General features: G+C 36.2%; 2 protein-coding genes across 5 annotated transcripts in view; one reads left to right on the forward strand and one right to left on the reverse strand.

Annotated features, from left to right (window-relative positions):
* Positions 1-18,717, reverse strand: part of MYLK4 (myosin light chain kinase family member 4) — a 199,686-nt gene that overhangs the window by 144,831 nt on the left and 36,138 nt on the right. Inside the window, exon 1 of one of the 3 annotated variants that reach the window (XM_031946948.1) lies at positions 2,574-2,646. The exons of the other annotated variants lie outside the window; for them this stretch is intronic. Coding sequence (XP_031802808.1) covers positions 2,574-2,629 — 56 coding nt within the window. The 5' untranslated portion in view covers positions 2,630-2,646. Of the gene's footprint in view, positions 1-2,573; positions 2,647-18,717 lie in introns of those variants that run through there. 3 annotated transcript variants of the gene reach the window in all.
* WRNIP1 (WRN helicase interacting protein 1) overlaps positions 1-18,717 on the forward strand; it is a 29,158-nt gene that overhangs the window by 5,712 nt on the left and 4,729 nt on the right. Inside the window, exons 2-5 of one of the 2 annotated variants that reach the window (XM_031946946.1) lie at positions 732-923; positions 2,636-2,892; positions 11,353-11,433; positions 14,987-15,216. In XM_031946946.1, coding sequence (XP_031802806.1) covers positions 732-923; positions 2,636-2,892; positions 11,353-11,433; positions 14,987-15,216 — 760 coding nt within the window. The remainder of the gene's footprint in view (positions 1-731; positions 924-2,635; positions 2,893-11,352; positions 11,434-14,986; positions 15,217-18,717) is intronic. The other variant, XM_003760232.4, reaches the window with a different exon arrangement.

Below are 18,717 nucleotides of genomic sequence, written 5' to 3' on the forward strand. Positions count from 1 at the left end.
GAAGAGAATTGAAAAAATTCTTTGTTATTAAGAATGTCTTTCTGGGAGAAGGAAGAGGAATCCAAGACAAAATTTAGACAGTGTAAAGATGGTAAAAATAAAAATTTACTTTAAAAAAGGAAATTGTAGTCATTTAAAATTGAAATGTAATCACTTAATTAACAAATCATATGAGTGAGTTCTATAAAATTTATAGGCTTTGGCTAAACCTTATATCACTGGTTTTCCCACCTAGGGAGAGAGTAGATGTAGAGAGTCTTAAGTCCCATCCAATTCTACTATGTAGTGATCTTTATCTCCTCCCTTGTATCTTTTCCCTTGTTTCTGCCATAAGGAGAAATAGAGTGGGGGTGGGAGAATTTTTTGTTTGCTTTAGTGAGATATTACAGCTGTCATCCAAGGCTAAATTAGGATACTGGTTCTTTTTGTAGGGATACCAAAGATTCTACAGGCCTAGAAAGGGGGATCAAGAAAGGAGAAGTAGGAAGAAGAGGATTCAGAGTCAGGAAGAGATTTAGTTGCTTTCCTGTTTCTTCTGATTTCTTTAGGGGGAGGGAAGGGTAAGAAGGCTATTTGAGCTTTTGAAATTGCTATTACACCGATAAATTCCTGTTTAAAGTGTAGAAGCAGCTAAATTGTTCTGGCCTGTCTTTTTGGGTTGGCTAGTGCAGCAAGTGCTTGTTTGGGTTGAACCAGTGTCATAAGGTTTCTGTGCTTGTCATTTTTTTCAGACTACTTTGGCATATATCATAGCGAACAACAGCAAGAAAAATAGCATGAGATTTGTGACTCTGTCCGCAACAAGCGCCAAGACAAGTGATGTCCGAGATGTCATAAAACAAGCCCAAAATGAAAAGAACTTTTTCAAAAGGAAAACCATCCTCTTTATTGATGAGATTCATCGTTTCAATAAATCTCAGCAGGTACTTAATATTTTCTCTTCATCTTAGGGTGACCCTTAGAATTTCATGTGAAGGGACTTAGATGAGCCAATACCTTTGAAGGGACGTGGACTGGGCTACAAAAATTAAAGGTAATGCACAGAACAGGGCGTAATGGAGTTTGAAGCAGTAGATTTGAATCCTAGCTATACCACTTTTCATCCATGCAGTCTTGAGCAAGAAATTGAAATTCTTGGCCCTGGTTATCTCATCTCTTATCTAAAATATGGGATTGGACTAGATGTACATTTTTGAACCATACAGCTCTCTCTAAACCTGTGATTTTTTTGCTTCAGAGAAGAAATATAAGACTGGTCTGTCTAAACACCTTTAAAAAGTCCAGATTTTTTTCACTCCTTCAGAATGTTTTGTTTTATTTACTTGGGAGTGATTTTTCCACTTGGGAATTGAAATACTTAAATTCATGAAGCATCAAGAATTAAGACAATGTTAGACGAAATTTCCATTCTTTAGGATTTCTAATTTATACTTTGATTCATATAATTGTTTTCAAAAGCATTATTATTTTTTTCTTTTATGTAAAGTAGAACTTGTATTTTTGTCCCTGAAGGGTCTGCATTTTCTTCCGTCTGAGCCTACTTTTTCTTAGATAAATCTTTAAAGTCAGGTATTTTGATCTTTTTTATGATTTTTGTCTGGCTTTCTGAAATAAAAATGAAACCTAGGTTTCACTTATGCATTAAATACATCAGTGTACTTTGGAATCTCCCTCAATTAATGCTGAATAAAAGTTTTTGTAGGTGAGGAATTTTTTCTTGAATTTTTTTATTTTAATATTGTAGCTAGGGGTAGAAATTTTAAATTGAAACTAAAAGCTGTTCTCTTAAGTGAACTTTGCTTTTCTTTCATTATGCAATCTTGGGATTGAATTGCTGATTGATTAAATTTCTTCATTTATAATTTTTTTTTTGAAGGGCCTGGATTTTGCAGTACATTGTTGTAGGAAATTTGGGGTGCAGAAACTTTTTCCACCTATGCATATTAGCAACTCATCCGTAATTTATAATCTTAAGAGAATTAGCAGGGACACTGAGGAAATTAAGTGATTTGCCCAGTCAGTGTCAGACGCAGGATTAGAACCCTGCTCTTCCTGACTCCAAGGCTAGCCCTCTGTTGATTATATTAAATACCTTCTGAAAGTCACATAGCCCACAAGAGTTTTTGGAAGGATAATAGCATAGTTAAGTAGGTTGCAAAGGGGGAAAAATTGTGACTATTAATGAATGGTGCTTTTTTTTTTCATATTTATATTCTTTTGGGGGGAAAAACAAAGAAAAGGTTCTGATTTTAACCTGATTGTTCCATTTCAACTTGGGCAAGGTGGGAGGATGGGAAGGTATAGGAGAAGTAGGTTAGGGACAAAGATTCCTTATCCAGAAAAAAGTAACATTTATGTCAAAACTAGATTAGCATTCCACATACATTAGTTTGTCTGTCCAAAGAAGATGAGCTCATACATCTGATGGTGACTCAGAAAGTTCTTTTTGGACTCAGACAAGAGCCCAATTCACTGAAATATTGGAACCCACATTTATATTTCACTAAATAGAAGGTGATGCATGTAAACCCCAAAGACAGAAACTGAAAAGCATGTGCTAATAACTAACTCACATTGGTTTTTGCAGGTTGTCATTAACTGGAATCAGTTTCTTCTGTTTTCCTCCCATGGCTAGGACACTTTTCTTCCTCACGTGGAGTGCGGGACGGTGACCCTGATTGGAGCCACTACGGAAAACCCTTCCTTCCAGGTCAATGCTGCACTTCTCAGTCGGTGCCGGGTGATTGTCCTGGAGAAGCTCTCAGCAGAAGCAATGAAAACAATTTTAATGCGAGCGGTCAGCTCCCTGGGGCTCCGGGTTCTGGACCAAGGCAGGCCCACAGACTCTGTGAGCCACGGCAACAGCAGCAGCTGCAGCAGCAGCAGTTCTGAGTAAGTTGAGTATGAACTGTGGCAGAACACATACAACCCAAGGAATCTCTTGGCAGGTGGCCAGAGAGGGTGGGGACAGAGGAGACAAAAATAAAAAGAGCCCGGGGAAGGAGCAAGGGATATAGAGTTGTCCTGACTAGTATCTCCAGAAAATGATCCCCCTTCTCTGGATCAGGATGCAGTTTTATAATGAGGTGTATAGTGACTATGTCTGTAACTCTCATGAGTCAGTAAGCAAGGCCTTGGCATTTATTCTATGCTATGATTGCCAGTGCCTAGGTCACAGGGCATAGGAGGAAAGTGCTTTGTAAAGTATAAAAGCTTACTATAAATGGGAGCTGCTATTATTATTATTAATATCAATTAGTAATGATTATAATGATGATAATAGAAACATTTGGTCATATGGTTTCTAAAATGCTTTAAAGCAGATTGTAAGAAGCATTAGTGCTCCATTAGGAAAAACAATAAAAATAATAAAATCTTATCCTTATTTTGTGCAAGTCCGTTTGCCATTATCCAGAAAGATGAACATAAAGGAGCTTAGTACATTACTGGGAGAATACAGTATGTACATGGGAAAGTATAATACAAGGGAGACATGGTAAGGAAAAAAAAAACAAACATCTAGACCAAGTTCAGGCAGGAAATTTGATAGGAGAGAGGACACTTTTAAGTCTGTCCATGTATTTTGTGTGAATAGGAAAAAGGACAGGTAAAAAGAAATATTTTTATAATAGACTGGATCAGTGTTTTCCAAGTTCATTTGACCATAGAACATATGGAGATGGGTTGTTATATTGGTAGAAATCACAAATATTAGTCACTTGGAGGTACAGAAGGGGGGGAGGTGGATATCTCTCTGGTTTGATATCTTGAGAGAACTCAGTTTGAAGGACCCTATACTAGGGGAAAGATAGTGTTCTCAGCTCTGAGAACCAAGTTTTCTGGGGTAGGATCTCCAGATCTCAGCTCCCATATGTTCCTATGGTTTTTCGAGGAAATGAGGACCACACTTATCTACTATGATCACATTCTTCAGTTCTTCTCCAGTTAAAAGTTTGTGAAATATACTGTAGCTCTTGAGTGCAATTTAGAAAGAAAATGTCCTTAAGAGTTTTTTTAAAGAATTTTGTTTATTTTTTAATCATTCAAATACCTTGTCATTCTATAATTTGCTCTTTTAAAAAGATAAATACACGTAATTTACTCTAAATTGTTATAACATATTTTTGTTCTTTGAATGAGTCCTCCCAAGAATCTGTTGGAAACTCATGACCATAAAAGTATTTCAACCAAAAATGAAATTCTGGAGAACAGTCCTTTAATTTTTTTTTTTTTTTTTTTTGTGCAGAAAACCTTTAGTTTCCTAAATCTTCATTACTTTTTGAGTTTGCAATATAAGTAGTGTGTATTGGGATGTTTAATTTGCATTATACAGTTTAGAGTTTCCTTTTTGTTAATACATTTGGTCTTCTTTAAGCCATCATGTCACATACAGTTTACCCATGTTACATTTGAAAAAGTATTATCTGGGCCTAGGAAGAGGTTAATGCTGCTTGGTTTGTGTACCCGCACAGCTGTGTTAGCGGCTGCCCCCTGGCTAAATTTTGGAGACTCTCCCTTCTGTAGGGATTAAAGCACAAGGCATAGTTTCAGGCTCCACTTGTTCAGGGTTTGGGTTTCACCAGTCTCTCCATGTCCCTGACCTCCCCCACTTGCTATGTCAGATCTAAGAATTATGCTCTGCTTAATGAAAGATGTGAAACATTTTTGGCCCAATGACCAGAGGGAGGATAAGATAGGTTCATTTCAGAATGAAATTGTAACAGGATAGTGACCAAGCTATGAGCAAGAAATGTGTCAAACATTTTAATATCCATAATGTACACCAACACTTAAAGGCCCACAGGGTGCTAATTAACTGGGCATGAATTGTGGAATGAGTTTATATGTGTTACTATAATAATTGTTTTATTAGCTTATCAAAAGTTTGGGCTGGTGACTGCTATCTCCTAGGATCTCATATGGCTTTTCTTTCTAACTTCATAGCTATGGGGAATTGTTTGAGTTATTCATTTTCCATTTTTTTTCCTTATTAGTTTAAAGTCAGGTTAGAATTTAATAATACTATAAGATTTGGCTTATGTTCAAAAGAGGATGGGTAAGTAGTTGAGGTCAGATACTCTTTAAGGTATGTATAGATTCTTGTTTGTGACTGACCAGGACTGAGTAGGAAGAGAAACATTTAAGACCAAGAGATTGTCTTTATTTCTAAAAAATGAAGAGAAACCATTCCAACACCTTTTAGAAATAAAATAAAAGCCACAAATAATACTGCTGCTAATGAGATCATTTATAAAGATAACACCCACTGATGATTCTATCCCATCAATATTGTTGCTGACAATTTACAATTAATTAAATTTTTATTAGGATTTCTGGCCTTCCTGTGTTCTCCGCCTTTCCTAAGCTTTATCTTGGAAAACTGTCATTAGAGAAATGAAAGTGATCTGGTTTCTGACCATTGATAATCAACTCAAATAATTAACTGGTCATGATTGACCAGTTTCTAAATTTCTAGGATCTTGATCTCTTTGAAGTCATTTATTAGTGATGATGATGATGCTAATAACTCACATTTATAGCATCCTAATGTTTACAAAGCATTTTCCTCACAATCTATTGTTTCATTTCTTAAAAGAAATGGGTAGGGGAAATAGATTAAGCTCATATCAGTTAATTGTGCTTTTATATAGCTACTATGGGGGTTCTATAATTGTACTGGTGTGGGTACTCCCTTCACCAAGGCTGATGTTAACCTCTGCTCACCTCCTTATCCTGTAATTCTTGTCCAGGTTTTCACCATAAATCCTTCGTAGAGGAACTACCAATGTGCTGGAGACCTTCCTTTTGTTCTTATAATATCTTGGAGGTACCCATGTATCACTTGCACTGTCCATCTATTTATTGTCTCTTATTCTCATTACATGACCAACCCTGCTCCTTTTCTGAAAGGTCATTCATATCCTTAAGAATGTCTTTTATGCTGCTTTTTAATCACAAGTAATATCCTGAAGCTTGTTGACACCCAGTGTGTATCTTTCCATTGCTGTTTTGGGTTACTTGTCATTTTATTCCTTTTGAGATCATTTTGTTCCATGATTCATAGCCACAAAACAGCATCGTGAAAATATTGGTATTAAAGATGGGCTTTTGCAACATTGGGCATTTTGGAGTTATGGAAAGCACTGTGGAATTTCTTAAAGGGATTTAGCATGATAATTATTTATTGTTCAATTCTGGGACCAATATCTATATGTTGTACCTGCCTTAAATAATTCCTCAACATCTATTTGCCATAGTGATAATTAAATAGCATTTTAAGATTCACAAAGTACTTCCCCTCCATTACAATATTTGGTAGATAATGCAAACATCACCATTTTCAGATTAGGAAACTGAGACTCAGGAGGTGTGTCCTTTTGTGGAAAAGAATCATATAGGAATAGAAAGCATTGATGGGTTGTGAGTCACATGGATTGAGGGATCATTTACATTGATGAGATCGTGGGTCTTGTAATGCATCTATATACTACTTTCTGACCCTATTGTCTTGGAAAGCTTATGAATTGATAAATCATTCTTTTGGTTAATTGAAGTGGAGAGTCTCACTTTGATGTTGGCCAAGTTCTAAATACTTAAATGCTTTGTTGATGTGATAAGAGCTTCCTTTTATCTAACCAAGTTATAACTGGATGAGAATGATGGGAAAACTTTAGAGCTGAAAGTGTCACTAGCTAGAAATTATGTAGCTCAACTTTTGAAATCCAGAGTGACTTGCCTCTTAATGTAGTTGCTATTTGGTGCTGGAGTAGGGACTAAAACTCAGGTTCTCAGGTCATAGATCTAAATAATAGACAGCATTTATTTAATACTTTCTAATGCCATGCATTGTGCTGAGACTGAGGATATAAATATAAGAAACTCATAACTATTACTAACATAGTAGGAAAGAAGTGGGAAAATCCAGAGAGTGAGAACCTGCTTATCAGCTAGAGATGGAAAGAACTTGAAAAGCCCTCCAGTCCTCTTCTCTCCCTTTTTTTTGTAGATGAAGAGACTAAGGTCTAGGGAAACTTTGTTTCCAGTTCTTTGTTAGTACAAAAAAAAAATGCTACTATAAATATTTGGTGTATAAGCACTTTTTTTTAATCACTGGCCTCCTTGGACTAACGTAGTTTTATTATAAGATTAGATGTTTAATGTTCATGCTTGAACTTCCTTAACAGAAGCATATTCTTTTCTTATGTTTGCTATCCACAAGGATATTTATGCCTATGACCAGAGAAATGGTGGTATAATAAAACTTGTTTAATTTTTGCTTTTATTAATTCTTTAAAATATTTTGTGGATGTGACAAAGAAATAATATTAGGCCAATTTGTAAAAGAAGCCAGTATCTAAAACTTTTAGTTGGGATAACCTCATCTAATTAGCCTCTATTGTTGTTCATATTTAACCTAATATTAATAGCTCATTATTTGTGCCTGAGTGGAAGAGATTTCAGGGAGGGAGGAGAGTTCTAGACTTCTTTCAGAGCTGTGATTATTTAATTGGGGGGGAGGGGGAGGAGAAGCCTTAATCAGAGCAAGACAGAAATACATACTTCTCAAACAGATATATTTTTTATCTTCTCTGCGAGAAAGAAGAAAGGGATTTATTTTTGTACTTCCTTCAGTAAGCTAAAGGGAAAACCTGAGGACCTTTTTAGATGAGCAGTAGCACTAGTAAGGTTTTGATTAGCTTTGAAACAAAACAGTGAAGGGCAGCTAGTTTGTGCAGTGGATAGAGAACCAGCTCTGAAGTCTGGAGAGCCTGAGTTTAAATCTGGCCTCAGATACTTAGTACTTTCTGGTTGTGTAACCTTGGGCAAGTCACTTAACCCCAATTGCCTCAGCCAAAAAGAAAAAGAAAAGAAAGAAAAAAACAGTGGATTTAGATCTCTTATAAAGAGATAATGAATCTCAAATGGATACCAAAGTAATTTTAAAACTTGTGTTCCAGGTATTTATCCTCATGGCCATTGTGTAAGATCAGATTTGGAACATTTTTTAGAAAGCAGTAAAGGAGCTACCCTGTGGCACCTACCTGTAATCCTTGCTGGGAGGAAGCTAATGAATTGCTTGAGTTTAAGTGTTCTGAGCCCCACTAAATCTACACTAAGCCTTGTACCTGTGGTTACCCCTTCAGGTGTAGAGGGAAGGATCAGGCTCCCCAAAGGGGGGGAGGGGAGGGGAATTGTCTGGTCAAAAAAAAGGTGATCAAAAAGCTTCTTTGCCAGGATTTTGGTCCATGAGTAGCTGCTACACTTGCAGTACCCTGCCCACCTTCCCACTAACCTTGAAGGTAGTTGAAGGATTGATTTTAAAAAGAGAGAGAGAGAAATGCTAGTATCTTGGAGACTGAATTTAAAGTTGGAGAGCATAGAATTGATTTCCAAACTTGTGAGAATTTTTAAAATAAGTGTATCAGAAATGGTCATTTTTGAGTTTTTGCATTAGGCCTGTCCTGAGAAGACCATAGTCTTGGAATGTTAGGATTGAAGGGGATTTTAGAAAACATCTAATCATCTGACCTGAAGTCAGAAAGACCCAAATTCAAATCCATTCTCAAACCTTCATATTTATATGATTCTGGACCCTAAACAAGTCACAACCTCTGACTCAGTTTCTTCAACTATAATATCATATAATAATAATATAATATCACCTTCCCCAGTTCCCCCAGTTTTTAGGGTTGTGATGATCGAATGAGATAACATTTGTTTATAAAGGGCTTAGCAAAATGCCTGGCACATAGTAGGTACTTAATACATGCTTATTGATTGATTCATCATATAGCTAGTAAATTGGGGAACCAAAACTTGAACCTACCTGTTCTTATCCTAAATCTTGGATCTTTCTCTGTCACAACACACTACTTCAAATCATGTAAATAATCACACATAAAATTTGATAAGGACTTTATCATAGGCCCTGAGATCTTAAAATATTTACACTCTTGAGGCTCCTCATTTAAATTTAAACTCAATGAATGGTATTTATTTTGACAATATTGAATCCCTGGTCCTGCCATCATCACTCTCTTCTTACAAAATGTTTTTAACATAGGTAGTTTCTATTATTGTATCTTATTTGTATGACAATTGTCATTTCTACCTGTGGTCTGATTTTATTACAGGAACAGAAATGTTGACAGATATATATGGGTTTAAAAAATATTTATTCATTCTGGAGGGGGTGAAACTTGGAATGTAAGTTAATGTCTAAGAGTAGGAAGAAGAATGAAGAAATGGGAGGTCTGTTGTTAGTATTTCTGTGCTCTGCTTTTATTGCAGGAGTTTGACTGTACCTGTGACTTGTAACCCAGCTAATGGACAAAGAACACAGCAGAACCTATCCTTTGTTGGGTTATTTAATTCAGGCATTCAAAAGTTGAAGTCTGTACTCATGCCTGCTCACTGAGGCCGATCAAAACCTCGTCCACATGTTACCGTGGTCAACAACATTGATTACCTGATGGCCTATATGATGGACATTTACAGACTGAGCCAAGCCTGTCTCAGCTGATGGCATCCTTTCTTTACTAGGCAGAGCTGAAGCCTTTACAACTTGGGAGAAATCTCTAGACCTTGCACATCATTTCCAGAATTTTTAAGGACTCACGTCTCCTCTACAAGATGATGAGACTTTGGAGTAGCAGTTCAGTAAAGATATATTTTAGTTAGGAATTTTAAAATTCAACCAAAGGTGTTTTTTTTTGTTTGTTTTTTGTTTTTTTAAGTTCTGGAGTTATTAGTGTGAATGGTTTTTTATTCGTGTGTGTGTGTGTGTGTGTGTGTGTGTATTTTTTACAAATTAAAGAAGTGAACTTTTACTATGGGGATCAATCAATATTTTGAGATCCCCTTTTGTGTGTGTGCATATATATATCTACACATATATGTACATATTTTCTCTTTTTCAATAAAAGATACAAAGAACCTCCTCTCCCCCTTTTTTAGTTTGAATTATATGTTGGAGTTAGAATAACCTGAGTTCAATTTCTGCCTCAAACACAGTGACTCTAGTTTTATATTTATTTAACCCCTCACGACATCAAGCAATTAACTATTAGATTCTAAATTTAAGAGAAGGTGATGATGAGAGAGAGGGACAATCATATATTTAGTAAAACTTGATTTGAGGCTATAAAAAGTTTTACGGATTGCCTTTTTAAATATGGATTGGCTGGCTGTACGATTCTTTTTATTGTGGAGGAGCATAGTGAGTGCTCTAGAGAAGGAAATGGCAAACTACTCTAGTATCTTTGCCAAGAATATCCCAAATGGTTCACAAAGAGTCGGCACAACTAAAGTGACTGAACAAGAAACATAGTGAGTGCTAAGAAAATAAGCAGGCCTTTTGTTACAGCTTTAATAGACACTCCTATTTGCTTTTTTACTTAGGAACTTGTTTTTTGAAAAAAAGTAAAAGACATATTCAGTCCATTTCCTAATTTGTAATTCAGCCTATTGCAAATTTAGAGTCAACAAACATAACTCTTGATGAGTTAAATACTAATTCAATTTGAGCATTATCAAGGCTCCTTTTTTTGCCCTTTTTTTCCTTTTCTGGCCATTTTATTGCTTCTTTTCATTAAGAGTTAGGGAGGGGTTAAGAGTGGAAATCAATTTTGCCACTAGTGGATTTAAATCATGTCTTAAGTTATCTGACCTCAGTGACTATCTTTTTCCAGTAATAGAGAATGTGTAGATTATATGTGTGTTTTTTGGGGTTTTTTTTTTAAACTATTGATGCCTTTTAATTTTTTTTCCATCATAATCATTTTCTGATAATTCTTCCACATATTTAGAACTCTTCATTGTAACAATGGTAAGCAAAACCTCCTGGCCACACGTACAGACTTTGACTTATATAGTTCTTTTGGCTCTGCGCGCGTGCACAAGCACACACACACGCATACACATGCACACACACACACACAGAGGTATGTTCCTTTTCTTCCTACAAGCTATATTGGTTGTTTATTGCTTTTAATCTTGAGTACAGTTGCCTTTTTTTAGTGATGTTTTTATTTACATTATTATAGCATTGTGTACATTGTTTTCCTGGATCTGCTTGCTTTGTTCTCCACTATTTCATAAAGTCTTTTAAGTTTCTTTTAGTTCTTCATTCTCATCATTTCTTACAGCATAGTCCTTTTCTGTTGCATTCATATATCACTTGGTTCATTCTTCACCCAGTCAGAAGACAACCTACTATATTTCCAGCTTTCTCATGCCTTTTTCTATTAGCTTGTGTTCTTACTGTGCAATATCTAATTCTGATCCTTAAAGCAAAGATTTCCTTTTGCCTCATATTCAGTATCTATCATTCTTTTAAAAATTATCTTTCAGAAACTGTGGTAGCACATTTTGGGTGAGGAATCGACCCCCAATCTTTGAAAAATGCCAGTTGAGTGGCACTCAGTGTCTGATGTGAGTATTCTCTTCCGCTGTTTGTTGATCGACATTGAAACATGGAAGGAGAAAGAGTTTGCTATTGAAGTTGTAGTATTGCAACCTCTTGCCATTGTTGCACATGACATTTGTTACAAATGGGAGAGTAATTAAGCCAGATGATGGAAGATTCAAAAATCAGCAGGATTGAAAACCTTGGCTTTGTTAAAGGAATGAACTAAGTTAGAATTATGGTATCTGCATTAATATTTCAGTGATAGAAATAATAGCAAATGCAGTACAAATTTTTATATTCTGGCATTGCAGGCCCTCCACATCTGATGCCCTCCTGTCTTTCCATGCTTATTCCATACTGTTTTCTTCCTTATAATTTATATTCTACTTAAATTGGATATTCATCATGTCTTATACTTGTTCCATACTTTACTATCTCCATGCTTTTCCTCACACCTAAAATGTTCTCTTCTTCCTTTACACATCTTATTCCCACTTGTTTACTTTCATCTCATCTTTTAAAGTCTAACTTAGATGCAACCTCTCCATGAAACTTCATCTCTGCCTTCTATGATGATCCATTTGGACTTCACCTAGTGCTTAATCATGTGTGATTTTTGTACTATAGTTATTATTTTCCGTTGTACCATTGACTCTAATAGACTCTAAGCTCAGGGCCAGAATTGTTGTATCAAATTTTTCAATCTCCTCTAGTGCCTAGAAAAGTGCTGTGCACAAAGAAGCTTGTAATAAATGATGAGTGTTGTAATGTACTTAAATAGGTTTGTAGATGTGAGTTGGGAAAAATCCTCAAGGTCATCAGCCAGCCCTTACTTTTATAATTGAGAAAGCTAATGGTTACACAGCAGAGAGGTATTGCCAGGATACAATGTTCCATATGTTTCAGCCTCACTCATGTTTTATGTCATGTGTTTTTTATGCTTAACTATTTTTCTTTAGATGCATTATATCTTCAGGAGTTGACGGCGACTCCTTGTCAAGGGTAGGGTCTTAATTTTGGTTTTTTAGTGTTGCTTCACTTGACATTATTAATAGATATTTTTGAGAACTCATTTTGAATAAAGCTCTGGGGCAGTAACCATGACTTCTATTAATAAGGGTCTGTCTCAGAGAGAAAATGTCATAGTGTAAGTTATTAAATTGTTTTTTTTATTTAGTTACTTTGCAAATATGCAACCAGCAACATCAGGGCAGTGATTCAAATTCATCATGATCATTGTCCAGTTCCTTTTTTCTTTCTTTGTTTGGTTTTTTTTTTTACTGAGACAATTGGGGTTAAGTGATTTTACCCAATCTCACACAGCTAGGAAGTATTGAGTGTCTCAGATCAGATTTGAACTCAGGTCCTCCTGACTTCAGGGCTGGTACTCTATCCACTGCACCATCCAGCTGCCTTCCTTTTTTCTTTTTTGATTGAGAATGCATATAGCATTTTTTAAAGGCCAAAAAGATTTTTGAAATGTTTATCTTTTTTGGACTTGACCTGTGATTTTAAACTCCCCACTCCCCATGAGGTAATATCCTGAACCTCTGCCATTACAAATCTACACCTGCTCTGCAACTTAGTCTTAAGAGAACTGCTGACTTTTCTAGGAAGAAGCAGATAGCCTGTATTAGGGGTGGGGCTTAAACAAAAGTTTTTCTAACTCTGAGGCCATACTGATAGTGGGTAGAGGTCACCTCTATATGGCCATTCTTAGTTGACTAGAATAAAAGTGGCAAAAATTATGTTTACGTTTAAAAAAATAAAGTTGCTTGAATGGCAGAGTGCTAGAACCCTTGTAAGAGTGGTGGAATTGGAGTTACTTACTAATTGTTTGGTCTCTTAACCCCTTCTATTTCCCAATTCTCTAAATGAGTAAGAGGCTGCTATATGTTAGTGGACAGAGGTTTCATATGGAATATTCCACACTAAGGAAGTCCAGGTCTTTTGTGGTTAATTTTTTTGTGCCAGATGGTGAAAAGCTTTATTTTTTAATAATAATTATTTATTTTGTTTTTAATGTTACTTTTGTTTCTCAATATATCTCTTTCCTCCTCAACCTGTCCCTTTATTAAAATGGGGGGAGGGGAAAACATTTGCCACAACCAACACATTAACCAAATGTGCCCTTTAGAAGTTTTTCACATGCATGGTACCCCACTTTTACAGAGAAGGGAAAGAAGTACATTTTTTTTTCTTCATAGCATTTATTTTCAATTGTTTATATTCTTTTCATGTTATGTTGCTATGTCATTGTGTTGTATATGTTGTCCTGGCTTTGCTTACTTCCTTTTATCAATTCATAGGAGTCTAATCATGCTTCTCTATATTCTTCATATTCATTATTTCTTGCAGCACAGTAATATTTCATTATTTACCACAATTTGGATGGGCATTTACTTTGTTTATAGTTTTTTGCCTCTATAAAAAACGGTGTTACTGTCAGTTTTTTGGTGCTTATGACACCTTTATTTCTATGTGACTTCCTTGGGCTTTGTTCAGATATTTACTCTGAAAGGAAAGAAAGATCTAAATTCCAAATATAAAGTGGAGTCATAGAATGAATTTTTCTCATTGATTAAGCTGCTGACCTAAAACACTGTATTTCTCTGTTTTTATATTTCTTCATGGACTATCATATTCACTTGCATTTGTTTATACACTTAAAAATTGAAGTGAAAAATGTGATTACTTTGGAGCAATGAAATTTTTTCACTTTGGACAGGATTCCAAACTTCAGAATTCAGGGAAAAACTTTGACCTGCTAGCATTGGAGGTCTTAATTAGGGGTTTATACATTTATTCTTTAAATATTTTGATAGCTGTATTTCAGTATAATTGATTTCCTTTTTGATTCAATTTATTCTATGTTACACATTTAAAAGCATTTTGAGAAGGGATCCCTAGACATGGCTTCATCTGTCAGTCAAAATTGCATGAATGGATTGTTGGTGTTATTTTCAGTAGAATCTCAGAATTTGTAGAGGTCAGATAGAACCTTGGAGAACATACAGTTCCATTTCTTTTTCAGGGGAGATCAAGAGTAGCTATGTGGTTTGCTTGGGTTTCTGTAGCTAAAGTGTCTCACTGTTAGAAACTAGGTCTCCTCACTCTCAGTGCAACATTCTTTTTACTGTTTCCTACAGGTAAAACTCTGTTTTAAAGAACCTAACTCTAGGCTGTTATTTCATTAATATATTATAGATCCGGAAGGGGACTGGACTGGCTAATCAGGAAACCCATGTCCTTGAACCTTAGGGTCCTTGTCTATCAGATTAGAAGATTGTGCAAAATGATCTCTAAATTCTCTTCTAAATCTAATATCTAGAGGGTCATACCCTCAAACACATAAAACCTGCATTGTCTCTGCTTTATGAAGGAGATTCTATTGCATGTCACCCAGTGCATCTTTTACATATGTCATTGTGCTTATGCAGTGAACCCCACAACCCAAGTGAGTGGAAATCCAATGAATTTTATGATAACTTTGTTAGGAAGAAAGATTTCCAAGATGGTATGAAATGAAAATATATATATGAGCATGATGATAATTAGTCACTAATTTTATTGCAGGCCCCCTGTATACATAGAGGACAAAGCTGTCAATACTCTAGCTTATCTCTGTGATGGAGATGCCAGAACTGGACTGAATGGACTTCAGTTGGCGGTCCAGGCCAAGCTAGGCTCAAGAAAACCATTTTGTAAGAAGAGTGTACAAAATTATTCTGGTGAAGGAGTTTTAATCACAGAAAATGATGTGAAGGAAGGCCTGCAGCGATCCCACATTTTATATGACCGAGCAGGTGAGTTGTTGAGACAATATTCTTGAAATTACTGAAATTGAAACTCAGAATGACTCACAAACAGCAAAACTTCCAGATTCCTAACTTTCAACTATGTCTTAATTATACAAGATATTCCTTGTAGTATTTCAGCAATTAGGAAAGAGGAATAGTTCCTCAAAGTGAATGAAATCTGGTTTGAAACATTTCTCTCAACTCAACTACTTTGGACAAAGATAATAAGGACACAAAACTGAGCAGCCCTATTGCAGTTTAGAAGATATCTGTTAGAAATGTACAATTTCACATTTGTTCTCTAGAATAATTAGTTTTTCAATTTTAGTTATAGATCACTATAGTTATCATTTAGTTAAATATCTTTAAGGGCACATTTAGTATAGAGCATTACCCAAGAACCTTTTGGGGTGGTAGGTAGAAGGGGAAGGAGCAAAGATGTCCTGGACTTTTTAATATAATTAGTATAATGAATTTCTAATAGGAAAATTCCCTTCCTTTATGTCACATTCATCATTTGGATTTTCTTCTCTGTTATAGCCTTAGAGATTTTGCTAGGGTCACTAGAAGATTGGTTGACTTGCATGTAATCATCCAGCTAGCTAGTGTGTATCTATCTATCTTGGTGAGACATGAACTTTCTTGACTCCACAGCCAGACTTTTTTTAGCCACCAAATCTGTTGGATCTCTCTATACTAAGTAGTTAGGTTCTCATATGTGGTGATTAGAGTAGTACTGAGCATGAGAAGAAACTTCTTTGTTTTTAATCCCTTTTATTGCTGGTGAATACAAACTTTTATTGTTTATATCTTTGCAAATAACAAGACTAAAGCTTCTCCCACCCCCATTCAATTTAATTGGGTCCTGATGCTTTTATTTTTAGAAAAGCTTTTTAAAGAAACGAATTTTGTGGTTTACACTTGTCAAGAGGTTTACATATAAGTGCATTTACAAATAGAAAATCTGATACCAGCCCTTAATGAAATTCGTGACTTGGCAGCATTATCTGTCATAAATAGGGCACATTTCTGGTGTTTTGTTTTTGTTTTTGTTTTTGTTTTTGTTTTAAACAAAGAAAGGTAGGTAGATGATAGGGACCAGCTTAGACTGGTCTTCTGGTGTTTAATGTCTGTAAGACAAGTAATACTGCCATGAATGCACATCAGGTTTTCTACATTTCTGTTAGCTCTGCCAGAAAAGGAAGCTGATAATTCAGTGTCCCGATATATCATATGATCTGAACATCCCAGCTTTCTACAAGATATTACTGAATGTTGTTTGGAGGGAGTGCTGAGTAGTGGTTAGAACCAGGAACAGAAAGTGCATTTGAGATTCCTGGTATCTTGTCTTGACTCATCGTTTGACCTTGGTTATGTGATGTAAGTATTTCGGCCTATGTTTGCCTTTCCTGATGGGAGACGCTGTGGTAGGGTTTAACTGGAGTTAAGAGCACATTAAGAACATTTAGATAAAAAGTACGATTAAGTCACGATTACTGATGCTAATGTGAACTAGGGCAGGTCAGAGGCAGCTGTCCTAGACTACAAAGGAGAATGCTAATTGTTTAGGTAATTTTTGACTGATCAGGCCACCATATATACCCACCCCCCAAAAGACTGTCAAAAAATCTCAGACTGAAGAAGCTTACCAGAATTTTATTTTCCTTTTACCCAACAAAATCTCTTCTTAGCTATAGATAGATACCACCATGCCTTTGGAGTTCTTCCCTTCTCTTTTTCTCTTCTTACCCCCAGTCTCAGGGTTATGAAAGTCCTTTTTTATTCCTGACTGTGCTGGTGAATCACATCGCACCAGAGTGGAGTTGTTCCCCTCTCTGTTTGTCATGATGTTCAAGCATCCCTTTCTTATTGCCTTCTGATTCATTCTCCCAGGGCACCATTTCCTGAGAGGAAAAACAATTCCTCCAGGATATTGGGAGGCTCTGATCTTAGGATTTCCACCCCCACAAGATCCACACAATAACCCGGGAAACCATACTCTTTGGGAACCACTTTCCATTTATTCCTGTATTAGATTTGGCAGGCTTGGGACTAAGACCAAAATTGACTAAATCTAAAGGCTCAACATTTTGAAGAATAGATATCCCTAAATATTGCACACGCTTTCACAAAGTCCTTTTTTTATAATATTTTTCAATTGAAAATAAATCATTTTTGCTATTTAAAAAAAGAATTTTGAGTTCTAGACTTTCCTTATTCCCATCCCTTCCCTACTCATTGAGAAAGCAAGCAATGTGATGTTATACATATGAAATCATACAAAACATTTCCATATTTCCAAAACCCTCTATAATATTCTCCAATTGCCTCCTCTTAGACTTCATTTTCCTTTCCACTCCCTCATAAATTACATGTTCACATAATAAGCACCATGCAGAGTACTAGAGTGCCTCAGACAGGGCCATGGGTGTAGTTGAGCTTGGAACATTATGAAAGACAAGACAAGAAGCTGCTAGAATTAATGGAACATTGACCTCTGACAACCTTTATTCTATAAACTAAGGGGAAAGATTTGAAGGTGGCACTTAGGAAAGTGTAAAAAACTGCTTTTGAGATACCCTTTACTTGTAGACTGTCAACACCAGGATAGAGATTTTAATTGGTTCTTTTCGAGTGTTGTTGATTTTTCCTTCTTTGTTTTTAAACCAACATACTTACTGTTGAGATGCAGTGTATGAGAAGTTCAACTAGCTCAGGTCCTTAAGTCAGAACCAGTGTGGATCTTGAGTATTACAAGAGAGGCAGTAAGTGAAGAGTTGGCTCTTTCTTGCTCATAGAACTCATAATGGATTGAAAGGGGACAGACCTGAGTTTGTTTCAACTTCTGGTTGAAATTTCAAGATAGGAAACAATACTTTAATGGTCAGTGGCATACTTGTCGCCTAGAAGAGTAAGCCCCAAACAAACCCTCGTACTCTATTCTTGTTCCGCTACTTACGCATGTCATGGAGGAGTTTCAGGGGACCACAAGCTCAATATGAGTCAGTAGTATATCATGTGGCAGCCAGAGAAACTTAATGTGCTTGGGGGCCAATTAAGGAGGGACACAGCTTAGAGTTAGAGTGAAGTGATTAAGTATCTCCTTACCAGGGAGGTCATCTGCTGGTATCTGTTACTGGGGCTCAATACTATGAAGAAGAGGAGACACATGCAGTATGCTTTCCTCTGCCCTTCTCAGGCCTCCTCAGACATTGTGAGCTCAGTTCTGGAGCCTGGAGCTCTTGAGAAAGACTTGATAAGCTGGAGATTGCCCAGAGGAGAAGTAACATACGTGGAGGGCACTGAGCTCCTGACATACAAAGCTTGGTCGAAAGAACTGAGCATCTTTAGCTTAGTGAATAGAAGACTTGGAGCACATCATAGCTGCCTGCATGAGGAGGAAGGATCAAATTCTGTGTGGATGCTACTCTCTCTCCTCTACATCACTCTGTCTCCTTGACCCACTAGTCTTTACAAGGAGATTTTGGTAATGCTGTATTTTTTGGA

Source organism: Sarcophilus harrisii, chromosome 1 (assembly GCF_902635505.1).
Source record: "Sarcophilus harrisii chromosome 1, mSarHar1.11, whole genome shotgun sequence".
NCBI lineage: Eukaryota > Metazoa > Chordata > Mammalia > Dasyuromorphia > Dasyuridae > Sarcophilus > Sarcophilus harrisii.